Genomic DNA, 26018 nt, shown 5'->3' on the forward strand with positions numbered 1-26018 from the left:
GAGGCCAAGGGCAGCCTGGGCTGCACCCAAAGCAGGGAGGCCAGAGCTGGAGAGAGGGATCCTGCCCCTCTGCTCTGCCCTGGGGAGACCTCACCTGCAGGGCTGGGGCCAGAGCTGGAGCCCCCAGCACAAGAACATGAACCTGCTGCAGAGGGTCCAGAGGAGGCCAAGGAAATGCTCAGGGGGCTGGAGAATCTCTGCCCTGGGGACAGGCTGAGGGAGCTGGGGGTGCTGAGCCTGCAGAAGACCTCAGAGCAGCCTTCCAGTCCTGCAGGGGCTGCAAGCAGGCTGCAGAGGGACTGCTGCCAAAGGGCTGCAGGGACAGCCCCAGGGGCAATGGGTTGAGATGAGAGCAGAACAGCTGGAGCTTGGATGTGAGGAACAAGTTGTGCCCCAGGAGGCTGCTGGAAGCCTGCAAGAGGTTGCCCAGGGAGGTGGTTGTGGCCCCATGCCTGGAGAGCTTCAAGGTCAGGCTGGACAAGACCTGCAGCCAGCTCAGGTCCAGCTGTCCTGGCTGGCTCCAAACTGCTGATGGCCTGAAGCCCATGGCTGGCCTAGGATTCTGTCCTAACCTAATGTCACACAGACTGCTTCAAAACCTGGTTTCCCTCAGACAGCTGCATACTAGTTGAAAGGAAATCAGTCAAAGACTCTTCAGTTAACCCAGTGTGTGCTGGCTGTGCCTGCAATGAGCTCACACAAACTGGCATTGCAAGCTGCTGGTTTCCCTGGGCTCATTCTGTCATGGAGTTCACCTTCTTCAATTGCCAAGCAGAGCCTGGGCTGCAGCAGGGCCAGGGAGGGGATTCTGCCCCTCTGCTCCACTCTGCTGAGCCCACAGCTGGAGCCCTGGGGCCAGCTCTGCAGCCTCTGTGCCAGGAAGGCTCTGGAGGGGCTGGAAGGTGTCCAGAGCAGGGCCAGGAGGAGGAGCAGAGGGCTGGAGCTGCTCTGAGCACAGCCTGAGAGAGTTGGGGTTGTGCAGGCTGCAGAGGAGAAGGCTCCCAGGAGACCTTCTGGTGGCCTCCCAGGAGCTGCAGGGGGCTGCAAGAGAGCTGGGGAGGGACTTTGGAGGGGGTGAGGGAGGGCTAGGAGTGGGGGGGCTGGAGCAGAAGTAGAAGTGGGGAGCTGGAGCTTGGCTGTGAGGAAGAAGTTGTTGGCCAGGAGGGTGGTGAGAGCCTGGCCCAGGCTGCCCAGGGAGGTGGTGGAAGCCTCCTGGCTGGAGGTGTTTGCAGCCAGGCTGGAGGTGGCTGTGAGCAACCTGCTGTGGTGTGAGGTGTCCCTGCCCAGGGCAGGGGCTGGGGCTGGCTGAGCCTTGAGTTCCCTTCCAACCCTGGCAGCTCTGTGATTCTATGATCCTACAGCTCTGTGTCTTGCCTGGCTGCTGCTTCTCTTCATCCTCTTGACTTGATTGCTCTCCTAGGCTGTGAGGAGCTCTCTCTAGTACCTGGGAAACTCCTCCACTCTTCTGCCTCTCATGACAGCAACAACTCAGAAGAACTGACTTGGTTTACAGCTCCCTGTGCTGAAATGCTTTCAGTGTTTTGCCCTTTGAAAGCTGTTCTGTTTCCAGTGTGCTCTCAAGGCAGCTGCCATCCATGGTGGCATCATTCTAGCCAGGGCTGCATGTCCTCTGCTGGGTTTGGGTCTTTCTGTTGTCCTCAGATTCAGTCTCAGCACTGAGAGGGAGTGTGGTGCAGAGAGGGCACTGATTACACAGAGCCAGGAGAGCTGGGAGAGCTGCAGGACACCTATCAGAGAGCCTAGCTGCTGTCTCAAGACAACACCAAAGCAACAACCAAACAGCTTCATACAAAGTGTCTCCACTAGAATTTGGCTTTAAGTATGAGGTTCTGTCTCTCACTGGTCAGTAACAGGCTAGAAAGATCAGGGAAGCTTCATTTGTCCATAGAAAATCAGTCCCAGAGCAGGCTTGTGACATCAAATTGCTCTTGAGGGGTTGCTGGCTGCATGGGTTGAGCAAAATTACCACCAGGGCCACCAAGATGATCAGAGGGCTGCAGAACCTCCCCCGTGGGGACAGGCTGGGAGAGATGGGGCTGATCAGCCTGGAGAGGAGAAGGCTCCAGGGAGACCTCAGAGCAGACTGCCAGTACCTGAAGGGCTCCAGGAGAGCTGGGGAGGGACTTGTGACAAGGGCTGGGAGTGCCAGGCTGAGGAACAATGGCTCTGAGCTGGGGGAGGAGAGATTGAAAGTGGAGAGGAGGAAGAAATTGTTGAGAGTGAGGCTGGGGAGACTCTGGCACAGGCTGCCCAGGGAGGCTGTGGCTCTGCTCTGAGCACAGCCTGAGAGAGTTGGGGTTGTGCAGGCTGCAGAGGAGAAGGCTCCCAGGAGACCTTCTGGTGGCCTCCCAGGAGCTGCAGGGGGCTGCAAGAGAGCTGGGGAGGGACTGTGGAGGGGGTGAGGGAGGGATAGGAGTGGGGGGGCTGGAGCAGAAGTAGAAGTGGGGAGCTGGAGATTGGCTGTGAGGAAGAAGTTGCTGCCCAGGAGGGTGGTGAGAGCCTGGCCCAGGCTGCCCAGGGAGGTGGTGGAAGCCTCCTGGCTGGAGGTGTTTGCAGCCAGGCTGGAGGTGGCTGTGAGCAACCTGCTGTGGTGTGAGGTGTCCCTGCCCAGGGCAGGGGGCTGGGGCTGGCTGAGCCTTGGGGTCCCTTCCAGCCCTGCCAGCTCTGTGAGTCTATAATTCTATGATCCCATGACACCATGATTTCATGGTTCTATGACCCCATGACCCCATGACCCCATGACCCCATGATTCCATGTTCAGCCCCCTCAAGCAAGTCAAGTCGTGAGGGAGAGTTTGCCCCTTGCCGGCTGCAGGACCTGGAGGCGCAGTGCTGCCCCAGCAGAGAGAGGCTAAAGAGGTGTCCTGAAGGGAGCTGAGGGCTCCCAGAGGATGCTCAGAGGGGAGTGCCAGGCTCTGCATTGTGGCTGCCCCCTCCCTGGCCAGGTTGGATGAGGCCCTGGGCTGGTGTGAGGTGTCCCTACCCATGGCAGGGGGCGGATTGGAACTGGATGTTCTTGAAGGTCTCTTCCAACCCAACCCAACCCAACCCAAACTGTTCTGTGATTCTGTGATTCCATGACTGTAGGAAGCAGCATCACACTCAGATAAGAGCACAGAGCATCTAAGAACATAGAGAATGTAAGAACATAGAGCATGGTTGAAGTGGATGCTCTTGAAGGGCCCTTCCAACCCAAACCATTCCATGAATCCATTCTATGAATCTGTAAACCCAGAAGTGCAAAGCAGATGAGGTGAGGGTGACTTCTGCACAAGTCCTGTGAGCCAGCTCCACCTCACCCTCCACAGAGTGATGAACAGAGACTGCAGGTGACTGCAGTGCTCCTCCCTGCTCCAGCAGTGCAGCCAAGGGGACATGGAGGGTTGGAGCTGCTCTGCTCTGAGCACAGCCTGAGAGAGTTGGGGTTGTGCAGGCTGCAGAGGAGAAGGCTCCCAGGAGACCTTCTGGTGGCCTCCCAGGAGCTGCAGGGGGCTGCAAGAGAGCTGGGGAGGGACTTTGGAGGGGGTGAGGGAGGGATAGGAGTGGGGGGGCTGGAGCAGAAGTAGAAGTGGGGAGCTGGAGATTGGCTGTGAGGAAGAAGTTGTTGGCCAGGAGGGTGGTGAGAGCCTGGCCCAGGCTGCCCAGGGAGGTGGTGGAAGCCTCCTGGCTGGAGGTGTTTGCAGCCAGGCTGGAGGTGGCTGTGAGCAACCTGCTGTGGTGTGAGGTGTCCCTGCCCAGGGCAGGGGGTTGGAGCTGGCTGAGCCTTGAGCTCCCTTCCAGCCCTGCCAGCCCTGTGATTCTGATTCCATGATTCTATGATTCCAGGACTCCACAATTCCTTGATTCCATTACTCCATGATTCCATGGTTCTATGACTCTATGATTCCATGATTCCATGACTCTATGATTCCAAGTTTCCATAATTCCATGATTCTATGACTCTATGATTCCACAATTCCATTATTCCATGACCCCATGCTTCCATGACTCCATTACTTCACGATTCCACGATTCCATGACTCCATGACCCCATGATTAATTGACTCCATGATTCCATGACTCCATGACTCCACGATTCCATGATCCCATGATCCCATGACCCCATGATTCATTGACTCCATTACTCCATGATTCCATGATCCCACGACTCCATGACTCCATGACCCCATGATTCCACAATTCCATGACTCTATGATTCCATGATCCCATGACCCCATGACCCCATGATTCATTGACTCCATGACCCCATGACTCCATGACCCCATGATTCCACAATTCCATGACTCCATGACTCCATTACTCCATGATCCCACGACTCCATGACTCCATGACTCCATGACTCCATGACCCCATGATCCCCTGACTCCATGACTCCATGATCCCCTGACCCCATGACTCCATGACCCCATGACACCATGATCCCCTGACTCCATGACCCCATGACTCCATGACCCCATGACTCCATGACTCCATGATCCTCTGACCCCATGAGTCCATGACCCCATGATCCCCTGACCCCATGACTCCATGACCCCATGACTCCATGACCCCATGATCCCCTGACTCCATTACTCCATGACCCCATGACTCCATGACCCCATGATCCCCTGACTCCATGACTCCATGACCCCATGACTCCATGACCCCATGACCCCATGATCCCCTGACTCCATTACTCCATGACCCCATGACTCCATGACCCCATGATCCCCTGACTCCATGACTCCATGACCCCATGACTCCATGATCCCCTGACCCCATGACTCCATGATCCCCTGACTCCATGACTCCATGACCCCATGACTCCATGACTCCATGATCCCCTGACCCCATGACTCCATGATCCCCTGACTCCATGACTCCATGACCCCATGACTCCATGACCCCATGATCCCCTGACTCCATGACTCCATGATCCCCTGACTCCATGACCCCATGACTCCATGACCCCATGATCCTGACTCCATGACTCCATGATCCCCTGACCCCATGACCCCATGATCCCCTGACTCCATGACCCCATTATTCCACAATTCCATGACTCCATGATTCCATTATCCCATGATCCCATGACTCCATGATTCATTGACTCCATGACCCCATGATCCCATGACTCCATGACTCCATGACTCCATGACTCCATGATCCCATGATCCCCATGATCCCATGACCCCATGACTCCATGACCCCATGACTCCATGACCCCATGACCCCATGACTCCATGACCCCATGATCCCCTGACTCCATGACTCCATGACCCCATGCTCCCACGTTCAGCCCCCCAAGCAAGCCAAGCCGTGGGGGCGAGTTTGCCCCTTGCCGGCTGCAGGAGCCGGAGGCGCGGTGCTGCCCAGGCAGAGCGAGGCTGAAGGTGTCCTGTGGGGAGCTGAAGCCTTCTGAGGGCTCCCAGAGGAGGCTCAGAGGGAGGTGCCAGGCTCTGCACCGCGTTTGCCTTAACTCCTGCCGCTCAGATATTGACCAGTGGAACAAAGTCATAGAGCAGCTGGGGACGCCCTGCCCGGAGTTCATGAAGAAGCTGCAGCCCACGGTGAGGAACTACGTGGAGAACAGGCCCAAGTACGCCGGCCTCACCTTCCCCAAGCTCTTCCCAGACTCTCTCTTCCCTGCTGACTCAGAACACAACAAACTCAAAGGTAGGTGTGCCCAAGGGGAGGGCTGGCTCGCCTCCTCTCTCTCTCTCTGCAGCTCCTTCGCCTCTTCCAGAGGGGCCAGAAGGAAAAACTCTTCCCACGCAGGACTGGGGAACTGGGAAGCGGGGATGGAAGGTGTGGGGGGGGTGGAAATTCCACACCCCCTTCCCCTCCCCCCCAACATCAAGTTGCCAGTTGGAAGCAAATGAAAGCTGTGTTTACAAAGCAGAACTACAGTCCTGCAACGAGATGCAATGAATGTGTACAAACCAGACAACACTGACAGGGATAAACAGCACAAGAACCCCCTCTGGACAAGCAGGGCAGCTGCTAATAGCTTACCCTCCTTGCCCCCCTGGACATAAGGGGACAGGAGAAAGAGCAGAGCATTGTTTTGTTAGGCTGCTCCTCCTTACCTGCTCCTTACCCCCTGGACATAAGGGGACAGGAGAAAGAGCAGAGCATTGTTTTGTTAGGCTGCTCCTCCTTACTTCCTCCTTACTTCCTCCTCCCCCCCTTCTTACCCCTTCCTTAAACCTTAGGACACGAGGGGACAGGAGAAAGAGCAGAGCATCGTTTTGTTAGGCTGCTCCTCCTTACCTGCTCCTTACCCCCTGGACACAAAGGGACAAGAGAAAGAGCAGAGCATTGTTTTGTTAGGCTACTCCTCCTTACCTGCTCCTTAGCCCCCTGGACACAAGGGGACAGGAGAAAGAGCAGAGCATTGTTTTGTTAGGCAACTCCTCCTTACATGCTCCTTACCCCCTGGACACAAAGGGACAAGAGAAAGAGCAGAGCATTGTTTTGTTAGGCTGCTCCTCCTTACCTCCTCCTTACCCTCTCCTCACCCCCTTCTTACATCCTCCTTAAACCCTAGGACACAAAGGGACAAGAGAAAGAGCAGAGCATTGTTTTGTTAGGCTGCTCCTCCTTACCTGCTCCTTAGCCCCCTGGACACAAGGGGACAAGAGAAAGAGCAGAGCATTGTTTTGTTAGGCTGCTCCTCCTTACCTCCTCCTTGTCCTCCCTGGATACAAAGGGACAAGAGAAAGAGCAGAGAATTGTTTTGTTAGGCTGCACCTCCTTACTTCCTCCTTACCCTCTCCTCACCCCCTTCTTTCCCCCTCCTTACCCCCTAGGACACAAGGGGTCAAGAGAAAGAGCAGAGCATTGTTTTGTTAGGCTGCTCCTCCTTACCTGCTCCTTACCCCCTGGACACAAGGGGTCAAGAGAAAGAGCAGAGCATTGTTTTGTTAGGCTGCTCCTCCTTACCCCATCCTTACCCCCTGGACACAAAGGGACAAGAGAAAGAGCAGAGCATTGTTTTGTTAGGCTGCTCCTCCTTACCTGCTCCTTAGCCCCCTGGACACAAGGGGACAGGAGAAAGAGCAGAGCATTGTTTTGTTAGGCTGCTCCTCCTTACCTCCTCCTTACCCTCTCCTCACCCCCTTCTTACCCCCTCCTTGCCCCCCTGGACACAAGAGGACAGGAGAAAGGAGAGAGCATTGTTTAGTTAGGCTACTCAGCCACACCAAAGAGCACAGCCAAGGTCAGCAAAGCCAAGCAGAAGCCAGTTAGTGTCTCCCAGAGCCAGGAAGCCAAAAGGAGAAGGTTAGTATATACAACCCCACCTTGCTGACAGCCTGCCCAATGGGGATGGTTTAGAACCTACCCATTCTTCCCCTTTTTGCACCCAAGAGTGGTTCATTTACATTCCACCGCTTTCTGCTCGTGAGCTGTGGGAGGTTTTTCTAGGCACAGCCTGAAAACTGCCCCAGAGAGGCTGCTCACAAACTACAGCCCTGCAAAGCATAGGCACAGCATCTAAAACACCCCCAGAACCAATCCACAGGCTGGGCTACCACACAGAAGCTCAGCAAGCCAAAGGCAGAGTGTGGCCAGCAGGAGCAGGGAAGGCCTTGTGCCCTGTGCTCAGCACTGCTGAGGCCACAGCTTGAGTCCTGTGTCCAGCTCTGGGCTCCTGAGGTTAAGGACATTGAGAGACTTGAAGGTGTCCAGAGAAGGGCAACAAAGCTGGGGAGGGGTCTGGGGCACAGGGCTGGGGAGGGGTCTGGGGCACAGCCCTGTGAGGAGAGGCTGAGGGAGCTGGGGTTGCTTAGCCTGCAGAAGAGGAGGCTCAGGGGAGACCTTCTTGCTCTCTGCAGCTCCCTGCAGGGAGGTTGGAGCCAGCTGGGGGTTGGTCTCTTCTCCCAGGCAGGCAGCCAGCAGCAGAACAAGAGGACACAGTCTCAAGCTGTGCCAGGGGAGGTTGAGGCTGGAGGTTAGGAAGAAGTTCTTCTCAGCAAGAGAGATTGGCCATTGGGATGAGCTGCCCAGGGAGGTGGTGGAGACCCCATGCCCAGAGGTGTTTAAAAAGAGCCTGGATGAGGCCCTTGGTGCCATGGCTGAGTTGATCAGGTGGTGCTGGGGGAGAGGTTGGACTGGATGAGCTCTGAGGTCTTTTCCAACCTGGTTGATTCTATTCTGTTCAAAGCTTCACAAAAACCTCCCTACAGAACCAAGCCAACCAAGCCCAGGCTTCCATTCCCCCTCCCTGCCAAGCCTCTCTATCCTCTGTGCCAAGCCATTGTGATGCAGCTGAAATTCAGCTTGGCAGCTCCAGGCCCCACTGAAGCCACTCCAGGTCCCACTGAAGTGACTCCAGCTCCCAATTAGGCAGCTCCAGGTCCCAATTAGGCAGCTCCAGGTCTCAATTAGGCAGCTCCAGGCCCCACTGAAGCCAATCCAGGTCCCACTGAAGTCACTCCAGCTCCCAATTAGGCAGCTCCAGGTCCCACTGAAGTCACTCCAGCTCCCAATTAGGCAGCTCTAGCTCCCAATTAGGCAGCTGCAGGCCCCACTGAAGCCAATCCAGGTCCCACTGAAGTGACTCCAGCTCCCAATTAGTCAGCTCTAGCTCCCAATTAGGCAGCTCCAGGTCCCAATTAGGCAGCTCCAGGGCCCACTGAAGCCAATCCAGGTCCCACTGAAGTGACTCCAGCTCCCAATTAGGCAGCTCTAGCTCCCAATTAGGCAGCTCCAGGCCACAATTAGGCAGCTCCAGGTCCCAATTAGGCAGCTCCAGGTCCCACTGAAGCCACTCCAGGTCCCACTGAAGTGCCTCCAGCTCCCAATTAGTCAGCTCCAGGCCCCAATTAGGCAGCTCCAGGCCGCACTGAAGTCACTCCAGCTCCCAATTAGGCAGCTCCAGGCCCCACTGAAGCCAATCCAGGTCCCACTTAAGTCACTCCAGCTCCCCATTAGGCAGCTCCAGGCCCCAATTAGGCAGCTCCATGCCCCACTGAAGCCAATCCAGATCCCACTGAAGTCACTCCAGCTCCCCATTAGGCAGCTCCAGGTCCCAATTAGGCAGCTCCAGGCCCCACTGAAGCCAATCCAGGTCCCACTGAAGTCACTCCAGCTCCCAATTAGTGAGCTCCAGGTCCCAATTAGGCAGCTCCAGGCCCCAATTATGCAGCTCCAGGCCACAATTAGGCAGTTCCAGGTCCCACTGAAGCTAATCCAGGTCCCACTGAAGTCAATCCAGGTCCCACTGAAGTCACTCCAGGTCCAAATTAGGCAGCTCCAGGTCCCAATTAGGCAGCTCCAGGCCCCAGTTAGGCAGCTCCAGCTCCCCATTAGGCAGCTCCGGGACCCAGTTAGGCAGCTCCGGGACCCAGTTAGGCAGCTCCAGGCCCCACTTAGGCAGCTCCAGGTCCCAGTTAGGCAGCTCCAGGCCCCAGTTAGGCAGCTCCAGGTCCCAGTTAGGCAGCTCCAGCTCCCCATTAGGCAGCTCCAGGCCCCAGTTAGGCAGCTCCAGGCCCCAGTTAGGCAGCTCCAGGCATGTTCCTCCCCCCTGCCTGCTGAGATGCCCACTGATGTTTCTGCACTTGCAGCACTTCCCCTCCTTTCCCCTGTCTCAGTTACACAGGCCAGGGCTCTGAGCATGGAAGAGCTTAGGACACTCCATGGCTGCTAGCACTCCAGATGGCTGTTGGTTTGGGGTTCTTTTTTCACCTGGGTTTGGGTTTTGCTGCCCATTCCAAATGCCAACCCCCCCTTTGGGTAACAGCAGGACGAGTCTGTGGCACTGATGGGCACAGTGCTGCCAGGGGAAAGAAATCAAGGATGCAACAGCCCCCTCACTGTCCACACAGGGGGCTGCATTTCTGTCCTGGTGGATGATGTGTCCCCACTGGTTTAGTCTTTTATTCCATGGCACAAACCACACTGAAGCAGTTCCAAGGCACTCCCAAACTCTCCTGTGTTGATCCCAGGCTACAGGTTTGGCTTTATCACTTCCAATGGGGTGCCCTAGAGAGAAGCCTGGTAGCTGCACCTCCTTAGAGAATCATGGGATCAGTAAGGGTGGAAAAGACCTCAGAGCTCAGCAAGTCCAACCTGGCACCCAGCCCCTCCTGACAGCTAAACCATGGCTCCAAGTGCCACAGCCAAGCCCCTCTTGAACACCTCCAGGGATGGGGACTCCATCACCTCCCTGGGCAGCACATCCCAGTGGCTAATTCCTCTTGCTGGGAAGAACTTTCTCCTCACCTCCAGCCTCAACCTCCCCTGGCACAGCTTGAGACTGTGTCCTCTTGTTCTGCTGCTGGGGGCCTGGCAGAAGAGACCAACCCCCAGCTGGCTCCAACCTCCCTGCAGGGAGTTGCAGAGAGCAAGAAGGTCTCCCCTGAGCCTCCTCTTCTGCAGGCTAAGCAACCCCAGCTCCCTCAGCCTCTCCTCACAGGGCTGTGCCCCAGCCCCCTCCCCAGCCTTGTGCCCCAGACCCCTCCCCAGCTTTGTTGCCCTTCTCTGGACACCTTCCAGCAGCTCAACCTCTTTCCTACCCTCAGGAGCCCAGAGCTGGACACAGGACTCAAGCTGTGGCCTCAGCAGTGCTGAGCACAGGGCACAAGGACTTCCCTGCTCCTGCTGGCCACACTCTGCCTGACCCAGGCCAGGCTGCCCTTGGCCTTCTTGGCCCCCTGGGCGCACTGCTGGCTCCTGTTCAACCTACTGTCCCCCAGCACCCCCAGGTCCCTCTCTGCCTGGCTGCTCTCCAACCACTGCCTCCCAGAAGGTTAGGGGAGAAACTTCAAAGCATAGAAAAAGGTTGGGATGGTTGTTTTTTTCTGAGCCCCTCTAAGTTCCAGGCTTTGATTCAGTGGCTTCAGGCTTCCCCAGGGGGACTTTTGTTGTCTGAGCCTGGCCATGGTGCAGGTACCCCAAGCACATTTTTCTTGGCTGCCTTCCTGAGCCCCCTGCCTGGGGGGCTGCCTACCACATGCAACACCTCACTGGAGCCTGCCAGGGGATTCATGGTGTGCAGCCCTGAGCTTGGCACCTTCCTAACCTTCCACTGATGACTGAAGAGCTCTTGCTGCAGCAGGGCAGAGGTCCAGGTGGTCCCTAAAGGGGTTGGGTCCCTGCTCCTGGCCCAGCTGAAGGAGTTCTTGCTGCAGGCAGCGACTGCTTGGTACTAATGCTGTGTTTTGTCTGATTTCCTTGTTCTAGCCAGCCAAGCCAGGGACCTTCTATCAAAGATGCTGGTCATTGACCCTGCCAAGAGGATATCAGTAGATGAAGCCTTACAGCACCCCTACATTAATGTCTGGTATGACCCAGCAGAAGTGGAGGCGGTAAGTCAGGCCTGGCTGTGCTGCAGGCTGCTAACTGCAGGTGGGATTCAAGGCTCCTGCTGCCTCACAGCGGCTTGGGCACCAGCATGCCTCCAAGGAACAGTGGGGTGGGGGCTGGGGTGGGCTTGGGGTTTACCTGCAATGAGATCACAGGATGTTAGGGGATGGAAGGGACCTCTGGAGGGCTTCCAGGCCAACCCTGCTGCCAGAGCAGGACCATAGGATCCAGCACAGGTCACACAGGAGCACATCCAGCTGAGATCATGTCCAGCTCCCTGTGGAGCTCCTGGGCAGCACAGGATGAAACCCAAGGCCCTTTCCCTTTCCTCTGTGGCCAGGGAGGCCTGGAGTCCTCTGGTGACAGCAGCCTGGGCTGTGCTTTGGCTTGCCCTGCAGAAACAGCTGTGTTCATGGCAGCAGGAGCACAGCCCAGGCTGCAGCAAAGCACAGAGCAATGTTTTAGTCACCTCTTCCAGGGCTCTAAGCTCTTTAGCAGAGGGTTTCCCCTCCCACCGTTGGTTTTGCAGCCCCCCTTGCCTCTGCTCTCTGTGCCCCATCCCTCCCTGCCTCTCAGGCTGCTCCACAGCCCCTGCAGTGCTGGAGCAGATGCAGAGGCAAGCCCTGCCCTGCCAAGCCTTCTGAAAACAGCTCCCCACCAGGTCTGCAGGGTGCTGGCACTCAGCTCTGCACAGGCAGGGCCAGGCATGGCAGGGCTTGAGTGTAAGCTTGAGCCCACTGCCCTTGCTCCCTCACAGGGGCACAGCAACCCACCCCTGCTGCTCAGGGGAAGTGAGAGCACATCAGCCTCAGAGTACCATGGAATGGCTTAGGTTGGAAATCATCCACTCCAAGCCTCCTGCCATGGGCAGGGATGCTTCTCAACTAGCCCAGCTGGCTCAAGGCCTCGTCCAGCCTGGCCTTCAGCACCTCCAGGCAGGAGGCAGCCACAGCCTCCCTGGGCAACCGGTGCCCAAGTCCCTCCCCAGCTCTCTTGCAGCCCCCTGCAGCTCCTGCAAGGCCACCAGAAGGACTCCTGGGAGCCTTCTCCTCTGCAGCCTGCACAACCCCAACTCTCTCAGGCTGTGCTCAGAGCAGAGCCACAGCCTCCCTGGGCAGCCTGTGCCAGAGTCTCCCCAGCCTCACTCTCAAGGATCTCTTCCTCCTCTCCACTCTCAATCTGCCCTCTCCCAGCTCCAAGCCATTGTTCCTCAGCCTGGCACTCCCAGCCCTTGTCCCAAGTCCCTCCCCAGCTCTCCTGGAGCCCTTCAGGTACTGGAAGGCTGCTCTGAGGTCTGCCTGGAGCCTTCTCCTCTCCAGGCTGCACAGCCCCAGCTCTCCCAGCCTGGCCCCACAGGGGAGGCTCTGCAGCCCTCTGCTCACCTTGGCCTTGTTGTTTGCTTCCTTGGGGGGGGTTAATTTTGTGATGCTTTGGTAATTGTGGTTACTACAAAAGCTCTGTGTGGCTATTTTGGGGGCTGTAGCAGCGGGCATGTTTGGCTCCTGTCACTGGCTGCTCAATTTGCTGCAAACCTCCTTTCAGAAGGCCTCTGTCAAATGCCTAAGGGCCAAGAAGCTGGGCAGCAAGGAGGCAGAGTTACACTGCCCACGAGAAAAGCCTCATTTGCTCCTTCTCGTCCAAATTCACAACCAGACTCCATCCTTTGCTACTCCTGAGAGTGGAACAGCTCCCACATCCATATCCTTTGGGAGGAAAATGGCTCCCTGGAACTGCAGGCAGCTGCTGCCACCCATAGGCTGCAGACACACTCTGCTCTGATTCCAGCCTTGGTTTCACTGCTGATTCCAGCCTTGGTTTCACTGCTGATTCCAGCCTAGGTTTTCACTCTGCTCTGATTCCAGCCTTGGTTTCACTGCTGATTCCAGCCTAGGTTTTCACTCTGCTCTGATTCCAGCCTAGGTTTCACTGCTGATTCCAGCCTAGGTTTTCACTCTGCTCTGATTCCAGCCTTGGTTTCACTGCTGATTCCAGCCTAGGTTTTCACTCTGCTCTGATTCCAGCCTTGGTTTCACTGCTGATTCCAGCCTTGGTTTTCACTCTGCTCTGATTCCAGCCTTGGTTTTCACTCTGCTCTGATTCCACCCTTGGTTTTCACTCTGCTCTGATTCCAGCCTTGGTTTCACTGCTGATTCCAGCCTTGGTTTCAGCAGTGAAACAGCCTTGGCAACCTGTTCCAGTGTTCCACCACCCTCCTAGTAAAGAGCTTCTTCCTCATAGCCAATCTCAATCTGCTCTTCACTAGTCTGAAGCCATTGCCCCTGGTCCTGTCCCTGCAGGCCTTTGCAAACATCCTCTCTCCAACCTTCCTGTAGGATGGAAGGGATTGGAGCAGCTCTGCTGTGGGGCCAGGCTGAGGGAGCTGGGGGTGTTGAGCCTGCAGAAGAGAAGGCTGCAGGCAGAGCCCAGAGCAGCTGCCAGTCCCTGCAGGGGCTGCAAGCAGGCTGCAGAGGGACTGCTGCCAAAGGGCTGCAGGGACAGCCCCAGGGGCAATGGGTTGAGATGAGAGCAGAGCAGCTGGAGCTTGGATGTGAGGAACAAGTTGTGCCCCAGGAGGCTGCTGGAAGCCTGCAAGAGGTTGCCCAGGGAGGTGGTTGTGGCCCCATGGCTGGAGAGCTTGCAGGGGAGGCTGGAGAGGGCTCTGGGCAAGCTGCTGCAGGGGAGGATGTCCCTGCTGAGGGCAGGGGCTTGGCCTGCAGGGGCTCTGCAGCTCCCTTGCAGCCCAGCCCAGGTGTTTCCATGAGCAGTACTCATCAATCAGGACCAGCCTTTGCCTGGTACCCTGAAGGCTCTTTCTCTGTTGGTGCCCACAGGCTCTGTGTGGAGCTTCTGGGCTCAGCCTAAGCACAGCAGCTCTGGGTCCTGTTTCAGCTGCAGCTTTGCCTCTGCTTGATGAGGAAGAGGGAGAAGCAGATTGGTTTCTTCTGCACAAAGAGCTGGATCCCAGAAGGGGAAATATTCCACTGTGGGTTTGCTTGTGCAGGATGGGAAACAGGGAGAGAGAGAAGGCTCTCTCCTTACAGATGCTCCTAATTCTTCACAATTAAGTGGCTTTCATTTAATTTCATGCAACCAATCAATTCCATCTCCCTGCAACTCAACAGCTCTCCTTTCCCTCCTGCAGCCTCCTCCTCAGATCTATGACAAGCAGCTGGATGAAAGGGAACACACAATCGAGGAGTGGAAAGGTAACCACACTCTGCTGAGCTGCTCAGTGGCAGCTCAGGGGCAAAGCAGCCTCCTGGCACCACCAAGGGTGTCTGTGGGGCAGGGCAAGAGCTCCTCTGAGGTGAAGCACTGGCACTAGCCCTACCCACCCCTGCCTCAGGGGGGAAAGGTAAGGGATGGCTGATCACTGCCTGCACAGGGCAGAGGAGCTGCAGGTGCCAGTGCTTCCCTAAAACCTCAGGGAGATCATCTGCAGAGAAGCACAGCCAGCAGGGCCAGGGAGGGGATTCTGCCCCTCTGCTCCACTCTGCTGAGCCCACAGCTGCAGCTCTGGGGCCAGCTCTGCAGCCTCTGTGCCAGGAAGGCTCTGGAGGGGCTGGAAGGTGTCCAGAGCAGGGCCAGGAGGAGGAGCAGAGGGCTGGAGCTGCTCTGAGCACAGCCTGAGAGAGTTGGGGTTGTGCAGGCTGCAGAGGAGAAGGCTCCCAGGAGACCTTCTGGTGGCCTTGCAGGAGCTGCAGGGGGCTGCAAGAGAGCTGGGGAGGGACTGTGGAGGGGGTGAGGGAGGGCTAGGAGTGGGGGAGCTGGAGCAGAACCAGAAGTGGGGAGCTGGAGATTGGCTGTGAGGAGAAGTTGTTGGCCAGGAGGGTGGTGAGAGCCTGGCACAGGCTGCCCAGGGAGGTGGTGGAAGCCTCCTGGCTGGAGGTGTTTGCAGCCAGGCTGGAGGTGGCTGTGAGCAACCTGCTGTGGTGTGAGGTGTCCCTGCCCAGGGCAGGGGGTTGGAGCTGGCTGAGCCCTGAGCTCCCTTCCAGCCCTGCCAGCTCTGTGACTCTAGGATTCTGTGACCTGGAGAGCAGAAGGTGAGCAGCAGGGTGATGAGGAGGATTTTGCCCCCAGTTAAAGGCTCTGTGTTACTCTGCTGCCCCATCCCTAGCTAGGGCACCATGAACCAATTCAGATCCTCTACCTGAATCCTATCTTCTGAATTCAGCTCCAAAAGGAGATGAGAGGAGAGGAGGGGAGTGGAAGAGAAGCCTTAGGCAGGTAGAGCTGCCAGAGTTGTGCAGGCAAGGGCAGAGCTAGGGAGCTCAGGGGAGGGCTCCAGCACTGTGTATCCTCAAGCACTGGTTGGCTGCTGGCTGTAACTGCTGCATTTCTCTCTTGCAGAACTCATCTACAAAGAAGTAATGAATTCTGAAGAAAAGACTAAAAATGGTGTAGTAAAAGGCCAGCCTTCTCCTTCAGGTACTCAGCCCCATTGAATTCCTCTGCTGTGTTTGTTTGGAATGGCAAAGGGAGAACTGCAGTCTGCCTGGACCTCAGCAAGGCCTTTGCCACCATCCCCCCCAGCAAGCTCCTGGCCAAGCTGGCAGCCCGTGGCTGGCACAGCAGCTCTGAGCTGGGTGAGGAACTGGCTGGAGGCTGAGCCCAGAGAGTGGTGGTGAATGGTGCCACAGCCAGCTGGCAGCCAGGCACCAGTGCTGTGCCCCAGGGAGCAGGGCTGGGCCCCAGCCTGATCAATATCTTCATTGATGATCTGGAGGAGGGGATGGAGTCCATCAGCAGGGAATGTGCAGCTGACAGCAAGCTGGGGGCAGGAGCTGAGCTGTGAGAGGGCAGCAGAGCTCTGCAGAGGGACCTGGCCAGGCTGGGCAGAGGGGCAGAGGCCAAGGGCAGGAGATTGAACACAGCCAAGTGCCAGGGGCTGCACTTTGGCCACAGCAACCCCAGGCAGTGCCACAGGCTGGGGGCAGAGGGGCTGAGAGCAGCCAGGCAGAGAGGGACCTGGGGGTACTGTAGGCTGAACATGAGCCTGCAGTGTGCCCAGGGGGCCAAGAAGGCCAAGGGCAGCCTGGCCTGGGTCAGGCAGAGTGTGGCCAGCAGGAGCAGGGAAGTCCTTGTGCCCTGTGCTCAGCACTGCTGAGGCCACAGCTTGAGTCCTGTGTCCAGCTCTGGGCTCCTGAGGGTAGGAAAGAGGTTGAGCTGCTGGAAGGTGTCCAGAGAAGGGCAACAAAGCTGGGGAGGGGTCTGGGGCACAAGGCTGGGGAGGGGTCTGGGGCACAGCCCTGTGAGGAGAGGGGTTGTGCAGGCTGCAGAGGAGAAGGCTCCCAGGAGACCTTCTGGTGGCCTCCCAGGATCTGCAGGGGGCTCCAGGAAAGTTGGGGAGGGACTTTGGAGGGGGTGAGGGAGGTCTAGGAGTGGGGGGGCTGGAGCAGAAGTAGAAGTGGGGAGCTGGAGATTGGCTGTGAGGAAGAAGTTGTTGGCCAGGAGGGTGGTGAGAGCCTGGCCCAGGCTGCCCAGGGAGGTGGTGGAAGCCTCCTGGCTGGAGGTGTTTGCAGCCAGGCTGGAGGTGGCTGTGAGCAACCTGCTGTGGTGTGAGGTGTCCCTGCCCATGGCAGGGGGCTGAGCCTGGCTGAGCCTGGAGCTCCCTTCCAACCCTGACAGCTCTGTGATTCTGCTCTGTGAGTCCCCTGAGGGAGGAATCCCTGCCTAGCAGCAAGGCAGGTGATGTGTGGCTTCTCAGAGTAGCTGTCAAGCCCATGGCAAGGGCAGGAGCAGGTCCCAGGAGCTGTTTCTCACCTGTTGCTCTTTTGCAACAGTGTGAAGTCAGTGGCAAGCTTCCTACCCAACAGCATGTTCAGAGATGGGATTCTTCTCTCTTGAATGCCCTTCTTGTCTTTTCTGCACTTCCCCTGCCACCCATCCCTGCAGGAGCCAGCTCTTGTTTGCAGCAGGCAGCTGCTAAGCACAGCAAGTGGAGCACTGCCCACAGACCAGGACAGTTTGGGGCTGGGGTTCTCAGGGCTGCTGTAGAAGGGCTGCTGTGTGCTGCTGAATTCTTGAATGCTGCTGGTCTGGTTTGGTTTGGTCTGGTTTGTTTTGGTCTGGTTTGTTTTGGTCTGGTTGGGTCTAATTTGGTTTGGTATGGTTTGGTCTAATTTGGTCTGGTGTGGTTTGGTCTGGTGTGGTTTGGTCTGGTCTTGTTTGGTTTAGTTTGGTCTGGTTAAGTCTGCTTTGGTTTGGTTTGGTTTTGTGTGTGTTGTGCGAGTCTGGGTGCTTCAGGACTGCAGCAGCTCTCAGGTCTGGTCTGGCCTGGTCTGGTTTGGTTTGGCCTGGTCTGGTTTGGTTTGGCCTGGTCTGGTTTGGTTTGGCCTGGTCTGGTTTGGTTTTGTGTGTGTTGTGTGAGTCTGGGTGCTTCGGGACTGCAGCAGCTCTCTGGTTTGGTTTGGTTTGGTCTGGTTTGGTTTGGTTTGGTCTGGTTAGGTCTGCTTTGGTTTGGTCTGGTTTGGTTTTGTGTGTGTTGTGTGAGTCTGGGTGCTTCGGGACTGCAGCAGCTCTCTGGTTTGGTTTGGTTTGGTCTGGTTTGGTTTGGTTTGGTCTGGTTAGGTCTGCTTTGGTTTGGTCTGGTTTGGTTTTGTGTGTGTTGTGTGAGTCTGGGTGCTTCGGGACTGCAGCAGCTCTCTGGTTTGGTTTGGTTTGGTCTGGTTTGGTTTGGTTTGGTCTGGTTAGGTCTGCTTTGGTTTGGTCTGGTTTGGTTTTGTGTGTGTTGTGTGAGTCTGGGTGCTTTGGGACTGCAGCAGCTCTCAGGTCTGGTTTGGTTTGGTTTGTTCTGGTTTGCTCTGATTTGGTTTGGTCTAATTTGGTTTGGTTTGGTCTGGTTTGCTTTGGTTTGGTCTGGTTTGGTTTGGTTTTGTGTGTGTTGTGTGAGTCTGGGTGCTTTGGGACTGCAGCAGCTCTCAGGTTTGTTTTGGTCTGGTTTGTTTTGGTCTGGTTTGTTTTGGTCTGGTTTGTTTTGGTCTGGTTTGTTTTGGTCTGGTTTGTTTTGGTCTGGTTTGTTTTGGTCTGGTTTGTTTTGGTCTGGTTTGTTTTGGTCTGGTTTGTTTTGGTCTGGTTTGTTTTGGTCTGGTCTGGTTTGGTCTGGTCTGGTTTGGTCTGGTCTGGTTTGGTTTTGTGTGTGAGTCTGGGTGCTTTGGGACTGCAGCAGCTCTCAGGTCTGGTCTGGTTTGGCCTGGTCTGGTTTGGTGTTGTGTGAGTCTGGGTGCTTTGGGACTGCAGCAGCTCTCAGGTCTGCTCTGGTCTGGTTTGGTTTGTTTTGGTCTGGTCTGGTTTGGTTTGGTGTTGTGAGTCTGGGTGCTTTGGGACTGCAGCAGCTCTCAGGTCTGGTTTGGTTTGGTTTGGTTTGGTCTGGTGTGGTTTGGGTTTGTGTGTGTTGTGTGAGTCTGGGTGCTCTGGGACTGCAGCAGCTCTCAGGTCTGGTTTGGTTTGGTCTGGTCTGGTTTGGGTTTGTGTGTGTTGTGTGAGTCTGGGTGCTCTGGGACTGCAGCAGCTCTCAGGTTTGGTTTGGTTTGGTCTGGTCTGGTTTTGTGTGTGTTGTGTGAGTCTGGGTGCTCTGGGACTGCAGCAGCTCTCAGGTTTGGTTTGGTTTGGTTTGATTTGGTTTGGTCTGGTTTGGTTTTGTGTGTGTTGTGAGTCTGGGTGCTCTGGGACTGCAGCAGCTCTCAGGTCTGGTCTGGTTTGGTTTGGTCTAATTTGGTCTGGTTTGCTTTGGTCTGGTTTGGTTTGGTTTTGTGTGTGTTGTGTGAGTCTGGGTGCTCTGGGACTGCAGCAGCTCTCAGGTCTGGTCTGGTTTGGTTTGGTCTAATTTGGTCTGGTTTGCTTTGGTCTGGTCTGGTTTGGTTTGGTTTGGTTTTGTGTGTGTTGTGTGAGTCTGGGTGCTCTGGGACTGCAGCAGCTCTCAGGTCTGGTTTGGTTTGGTCTAATTTGGTCTGGTTTGCTTTGCTCTGGTTTGGTTTGGTTTTGTGTGTGTTGTGTGAGTCTGGGTGCTCTGGGACTGCAGCAGCTCTCAGGTCTGGTTTGGTTTGGTTGGGTCTGGTCTTGTTTGGTTTGGTCTGGTTAGGTCTGCTTTGGTTTGGTTTGGTGTGGTTTTGTGTGTGTTGTGCAAGTCTGGGTGCTTTGGGACTGCAGCAGCTCTCAGGCTTGGTTTGGTTTGGTCTGGTTTGGTTTGGTCTAATTTGGTCTGGTTTGCTTTGGTTTGGTCTGGTGTGGTTTGGTTTTGTGTGTGTTGTGCGAGTCTGGGTGCTCTGGGACTGCAGCAGCTCTCAGGTCTGGTTTGGTTTGGTCTGGTCTGGTTTGGGTTTGTGTGTGTTTATGAGTCTGGGTGCTCTGGGACTGCAGCAGCTCTCAGGTCTGGTTTGGTTTGGTCTAATTTGGTCTGGTTTGCTCTGGTCTGGTTTGGTTTGGTTTTGTGTGTGTTGTGTGAGTCTGGGTGCTCTGGGACTGCAGCAGCTCTCAGGTCTGGTTTGGTTTGGTCTAATTTGGTCTGGTTTGCTCTGGTCTGGTTTGGTTTGGTTTGGTTTTGTGTGTGTTGTGTGAGTCTGGGTGCTCTGGGACTGCAGCAGCTCTCAGGTTTGGTTTGGTTTGGTCTAATTTGGTCTGGTTTGCTTTGGTCTGGTCTGGTGTGGTTTGGTTTTGTGTGTGTTGTGTGAGTCTGGGTGCTCTGGGACTGCAGCAGCTCTCAGGTCTGGTTTGGTTTGGTCTAATTTGGTCTGGTTTGCTTTGGTCTGGTCTGGTTTGGTTTGGTTTTGTGTGTGTTGTGTGAGTCTGGGTGCTCTGGGACTGCAGCAGCTCTCAGGTCTGGTTTGGTTTGGTTTGGTCTAATTTGGTCTGGTTTGCTTTGGTCTGGTCTGGTTTGGTTTGGTTTTGTGTGTGTTGTGTGAGTCTGGGTGCTCTGGGACTGCAGCAGCTCTCAGGTCTGGTTTGGTTTGGTTGGGTCTGGTCTTGTTTGGTTTGGTCTGGTTAGGTCTGCTTTGGTTTGGTTTGGTGTGGCTTTGTGTGTGTTGTGCAAGTCTGGGTGCTTTGGGACCGCAGCAGCTCTCAGGCTTGGTTTGGTTTGGTCTGGTTTGCTTTGGTTTGGTCTGGTGTGGTTTGGTTTTGTGTGTGTTGTGTGAGTCTGGGTGCTCTGGGACTGCAGCAGCTCTCAGGTTTGGTTTGGTTTGGTCTGGTCTGGTTTTGTGTGTGTTGTGAGTCTGGGTGCTCTGGGACTGCAGCAGCTCTCAGGTTTGGTTTGGTTTGGTTTGGTTTGGTCTGGTTTGGTTTTGTGTGTGTTGTGTGAGTCTGGGTGCTCTGGGACTGCAGCAGCTCTCAGGTTTGGTTTGGTTTGATTTGGTTTGGTCTGGTTTGGTTTTGTGTGTGTTGTGAGTCTGGGTGCTCTGGGACTGCAGCAGCTCTCAGGTTTGGTTTGGTTTGATTTGGTTTGGTCTGGTTTGGTTTTGTGTGTGTTGTGAGTCTGGGTGCTCTGGGACTGCAGCAGCTCTCAGGTTTGGTTTGGTTTGGTTTGATTTGGTTTGGTCTGGTTTGGTTTTGTGTGTGTTGTGAGTCTGGGTGCTCTGGGACTGCAGCAGCTCTCAGGTTTGGTTTGGTTTGGTTTTGTGTGTGTTGTGAGTCTGGGTGCTCTGGGACTGCAGCAGCTCTCAGGTCTGTGTGCTGTGTCAGGGAGAATTGTGCTGATTTACCCCAAACATGCATTTCCCAGGACCTTATGGTTTGGTTTGGTTTGATTTTGGTTGATTTGGTCTGGTCTGGTTTGCTTGGTCTGGTCTGGTTTAGTTAGGTCTGGTTTGGTTTTGTGTGTGTTGTGCAAGTCTGGGTGCACAAGGCTGGGGAGGGGTCTGGGGCACAAGGCTGGGGAGGGGTCTGGGGCACAGCCCTGTGAGGAGAGGCTGAGGGAGCTGGGGTTGCTTAGCCTGGAGGTTGTAGCCAGGAAGGGGTTGGTCTCTTCTCCCAGGCACCCAGCACCAGAACAAGAGGACACAGTCTCAAGCTGTGCCAGAGGAGGCTTAGGCTGGAGGTGAGGAGAAAGTTCTTCCCAGAGAGAGTAGTTAGCTGTTGGAATGTGCTGCCCAGGGAGGTGGTGGAGTCCCCATCCCTGGAGGTGTTCAAGAGGGGATTGGATGTGGCACTTGGAGTCATGGTTGAGTTGTCAGGAGGTGTTGGGTGCCAGCTTGGACTTGCTGAGCTCTGAGGTCTATTCCAACCTTGTTGATTCTGTGGTACTATGATTCTATGATTGTATGATTCTGTGCTTCTATGGTTCTATGATTGTGTGGTTCTGTGGTTCTAAGGCTCTATGATTCTATGATTGTGTGGTTCTGTGGTTCTAAGGCTCTGTGATTCTATGATTGTGTGGTTCTGTGGTTCTAAGGCTCTGTGATTCTATGATTGTGTGGTTCTGTGGTTCTAAGGCTCTGTGATTCTATGATTGTGTGGTTCTGTGGTTTTAAGGCTCTATGGTTCTGTGATTGTGTGGTTCTGTGGTTCTAAGGCTCTATGGTTCTGTGATTGTGTGGTTCTGTGGTTCTAAGGCTCTATGGTTCTGTGATTGTGTGGTTTGGTGGTTCTATGGTTCTGTGATTGTGTGGGTCTGTGGTTCTAAGGCTCTATGGTTTTATGATTGTGTGGTTCTAAGGTTCTATGATTGTGTGGTTCTGTGGTTCTATGTTTCTATAATTGTGTGGTTCTATGGTTCTGTGATTGTGTGGGTCTAAGGCTCTATGATTCTATGGTTGTGTGGTTCTATGGTTCTGTGATTGTGTGGTTATGTGGTTCTATGGTTGTGTGGTTCTGTGGTTCTGTGGTTCTGTGATTATGTGGTTCTGTGGTTCTATGATTGTGTGGTTCTGTGGTTCTAAGGCTCTATGGTTCTGTGATTGTGTGGTTCTGTGGTTCTAAGGCTCTATGGTTCTGTGATTGTGTGGTTCTAAGGTTCTATGATTGTGTGGTTCTGTGGTTCTATGTTTCTATAACTGTGTGGTTCTGTGGTTCTATGGTTCTGTGATTGTGTGGTTCTAAGGCTCTATGGTTCTATGATGTGTGGTTCTGTGGTTCTAAGGTTCTATGGTTCTAAGACTCTATGATTGTGTGGGTCTGTGGTTCTATGATTGTGTGGTTCTGTGGTTCTAAGGTTCTATGATGTGTGGTTCTGTGGTTCTAAGGTTCTATGGTTCTAAGACTCTATGATTGTGTGGGTCTGTGGTTCTATGATTCTGTGGTTCTAAGGTTCTATGGTTCTAAGACTATGATTGTGTGGGTCTGTGGTTCTATGATTCTGTGGTTCTGTGGTTCTAAGGTTCTATGGTTCTAAGACTATGATTGTGTGGGTCTGTGGTTCTATGATTCTGTGGTTTTGTGGTTCTAAGGCTCTATGGTTCTATGATTGTGTGGTTCTATGGTTCTATGATTGTGTGGTTCTGTGGTTCTATGGTTCTATGATTGTGTGGTTCTGTGGTTCTATGGTTCTGTGATTGTGTGGGTCTGTGGTTCTATGGTTCTGTGGTTCTAAGGCTCTATGATTGTGTGGTTCTGTGGTTCTATGACTGTGTGGTTCTTTGATTCTGTGGTTGTGTGGTTCTAAGGCTCTATGATTGTGTGATTGTGTGGTTCTGTGGTTCTATGACTGTGTGGTTCTATGATTCTGTGGTTGTGTGGTTCTAAGGTTCTATGGTTCTGTGATTGTGTGGGTCTGTGGTTCTATGGTTCTGTGGTTCTAAGGCTCTCTGATTGTGTGGTTCTGTGGTTCTATGACTGTGTGGTTCTGTGGTTGTGTGGTTCTAAGGCTCTGTGATTGTGTGGTTCTGTGGTTCTAAGGCTCTGTGATTGTGTGGTTCTGTGGTTCTGTGATTGTGTGGTTCTGTGGTTCTATGGTTCTGTGGTTCTAAGGCTCTATGATTGTGTGGTTCTGTGGTTCTATGACTGTGTGGTTCTATGATTCTGTGGTTGTGTGGTTCTAAGGCTCTGTGATTGTGTGGTTCTATGGTTCTGTGATTGTGTGGTTCTAAGGCTCTGTGATTGTGTGGTTCTATGGTTCTGTGATTGTGTGGGTCTGTGGTTCTATGGTTCTGTGGTTCTAAGGCTCTCTGATTGTGTGGTTCTGTGGTTCTATGACTGTGTGGTTCTATGGTTCTGTGGTTGTGTGGTGCTAAGGCTCTGTGATTGTGTGGTTCTGTGGTTCTATGATTGTGTGGTTGTGTGGTTCTAAGGTTCTATGGTTCTGTGATTGTGGGGGTCTGTGGTTCTATGGTTCTGTGGTTCTAAGGCTCTGTGATTGTGTGGTTCTGTGGTTCTATGACTGTGTGGTTCTATGATTCTATGGTTGTGTGGTTCTATGATTCTATGGTTGTGTGGTTCTAAGGCTCTATGATTGTGTGGTTCTAAGGTTCTATGGTTCTGTGATTGTGTGGGTCTGTGGTTCTGTGGTTCTGTGGTTCTAAGGCTCTCTGATTGTGTGGTTCTGTGGTTCTATGACTGTGTGGTTGTGTGGTTCTACGACTCAGCGAGGCGCTGCAAGAGGCAGAGCTGCGGTGCTGCGGGCCGTGGCTCAGCCCCAGCGCGGGCAGAGCCGGCGAGGGCACGGTGGGAGCGGCTGACCCTGCAGGACCCTTCCCCGGGGCCGCGCCGCCGGCGGCAGGGGGGGTTCGGGTTTAATCACGCTGGTGTTGCTTTCCGTAGCACAGGTGCAGCAGTGAACAGCAGCGAAAGCCTCCCTCCGTCCTCCTCTGTCAACGACATCTCGTCCATGTCCACGGATCAAACCCTGGCGTCCGACACGGACAGCAGCCTGGAAGCTTCTGCGGGACCGCTGGGCTGTTGCAGGTGACTAGCCGCCTGCCTGCGAAACCCAGCCTTCTTCAGAGGGTGATGCGAGCCGGCACGGGAAGGAAAGCTTTGGGAAGGAGCAGCGGGCTGGGGGGAAGGGCCCGGAGAGGGAAGAGAAAGCGACCGCCAGGATTTCGGCCGGACCGAGCCGACGAGCCAGCAAGCAAACGACGAAACGAGCGAGCAAGCGAGCGAGCAGACAAAGCCGCCACCAAACCGAGCCGAGCCGAACCCAAGCTTTTGTTTGTTCCCTCCTTTTCAGCCTGCTTCTCTCCTCCGGAGCTATGTGAGGAATGCAGCTAAGCTCCACTTGTATATTGCAGTGATAGTTGCTCTGCTTTTGGGCTTCTCCCGGGAATGCTTCCTGGGGAGGGAGGGGGAAAAGAAGAAGAAGAAGAAGAAGAAAGCAAGCCAAGAAAAAAAGGGACTGAAAAATCCTCTTCTTTTTTTCCATCCCCCCTCCCCCCCCCACCCCTTTCTCATCCCTTTCCCAGAAGATGTAAAAAACAAGCCCACCCCAACCCCATGAATGGCTGCAAAAGCAGCAGCCCCCACCCCTGCCCTCCCCACAGGGACATGACAAGGTGTGCAGCAGCCTCTCTCCAGCCTGAGTCTGCCTTGACTCTCCCTCCTGCCCTGGCCTCTGCCCCAGGCAGGCAGGTTGCAGGCTGCACATGAAGCCTTTCCCCCTCCCCCACCCCCCCCCCCAGCCTCAGGCTGGGCAGCCCTGCTCGGTGTGTGCCCCCCACAGACACTCCATGCTGTGATGTTCCCCCCCCCCCCCCCCAGCAGCCATCCCATCAGGCTGGCCCCTCGAGGAGGTTTGCATCTCTTGGGTGAGGGCTTTGTGGAAGTACAACCAAGCACAGCAGGCTCTGGCATCCCTTGAAGGTGGAGCAGCAAGGCTTCTGCTGAGAGCTGTGTGTGTAGTGTTTGGGGCTGCTGAGGAGTTTGGGCTGAAAGCAGCAGCAGCCAGGGAGCTCCACAGGGCACTCTGTGTCTGGGAGGGTTCAGGTTTGCTCTTTCCCACCTGGAGAGCAGATGCACACCAAGCTAGGCCCAGGTTGGAAGGCAGCACAGCTACCCCTGCCAGCCACAGGCAACAAGGCTGAAGGGCTTTCACATTGGCTGTCAGGAAGAAGTTGTTGGCCAGGAGGGTGGTGAGAGCCTGGCACAGGCTGCCCAGGGAGGTGGTGGAAGCCTCCTGGCTGGAGGTGTTGGCAGCCAGGCTGGAGGTGGCTGTGAGCAACCTGCTATGGTGTGAGGTGTCCCTGCCCAGGGCAGGGGGGTTGGGGCTGGATGGTCCTTGAGCTCCCTTCCAGCCCTGCCAGTTCTGTCATGCTAAGCCCAGAGAGGTCAGCAAGCAGCTCCTCCTGTCAAGGTGAAGTGAGTGCCCACCTTAGCTCCTGGCTGGGCTCTCTGGTAGGGGTTGGATGTGTGCCTGCAGGGGGCTGAGCAGAGCTTGTGGGCCAAAGGCCATGCAGCATTTAGCAAGTGGGTTGCTGGGGTGCTGTGCTTTGGTTTTGCCTGGCTCTTTAGCAGGTTAAATGGAGAAAGGACATTTGCAGCCTTCTCAGTGTGTACCTGGGGCTTGCAGCTTGCTTTCCCTTTCAGTCATTCCCTTGCAGGGATCCTCACAGCAGAGAAAGGGGAAGAGCCCTTCCCCAGGGGCTTGTGGCTGTCCTTCTGCTGGTGACCTTCCCCAGGAAGGTTTATCAGCTGTGTTAGATGGAACAGAACCACGGAGGGCAGGGGCCTGCTGCTCCTGGCCTCTGAGAGCAATCAGCTGTGGCACTGGGCTGGAAGGGTCTCCAGCAGCAGCCAGGCTGGGCAGGGTCTGGAGAATCCAACAGTGACTATCCAGCTGTCTTGGC

General features: G+C 55.2%; 1 protein-coding gene across 6 annotated transcripts in view; it reads left to right on the forward strand.

Moving 5' to 3' along the window:
* Nucleotides 1-24327, forward strand: part of LOC104309327 (mitogen-activated protein kinase 10) — a 119864-nt gene extending 95537 nt beyond the window's left edge. For 5 of the 6 annotated variants that reach the window (XM_054172768.1, XM_054172769.1, XM_054172772.1 and 2 more), the window contains 5 exons: nucleotides 5494-5676; nucleotides 11188-11312; nucleotides 14453-14516; nucleotides 15661-15738; nucleotides 24003-24327. In XM_054172768.1, the coding sequence (XP_054028743.1) occupies nucleotides 5494-5676; nucleotides 11188-11312; nucleotides 14453-14516; nucleotides 15661-15738; nucleotides 24003-24145 (593 nt within the window). In that variant the 3' untranslated portion in view covers nucleotides 24146-24327. Of the gene's footprint in view, nucleotides 1-5493; nucleotides 5677-11187; nucleotides 11313-14452; nucleotides 14517-15660; nucleotides 15739-23997 lie in introns of all 6 variants that reach the window. The other variant, XM_054172771.1, reaches the window with a different exon arrangement.
* The last annotated feature ends 1691 nt before the right edge of the window (nucleotides 24328-26018 follow it).

Source organism: Dryobates pubescens, chromosome 24 (genome assembly GCF_014839835.1).
Source record: "Dryobates pubescens isolate bDryPub1 chromosome 24, bDryPub1.pri, whole genome shotgun sequence".
Taxonomy (NCBI): Eukaryota; Metazoa; Chordata; class Aves; order Piciformes; family Picidae; genus Dryobates; species Dryobates pubescens.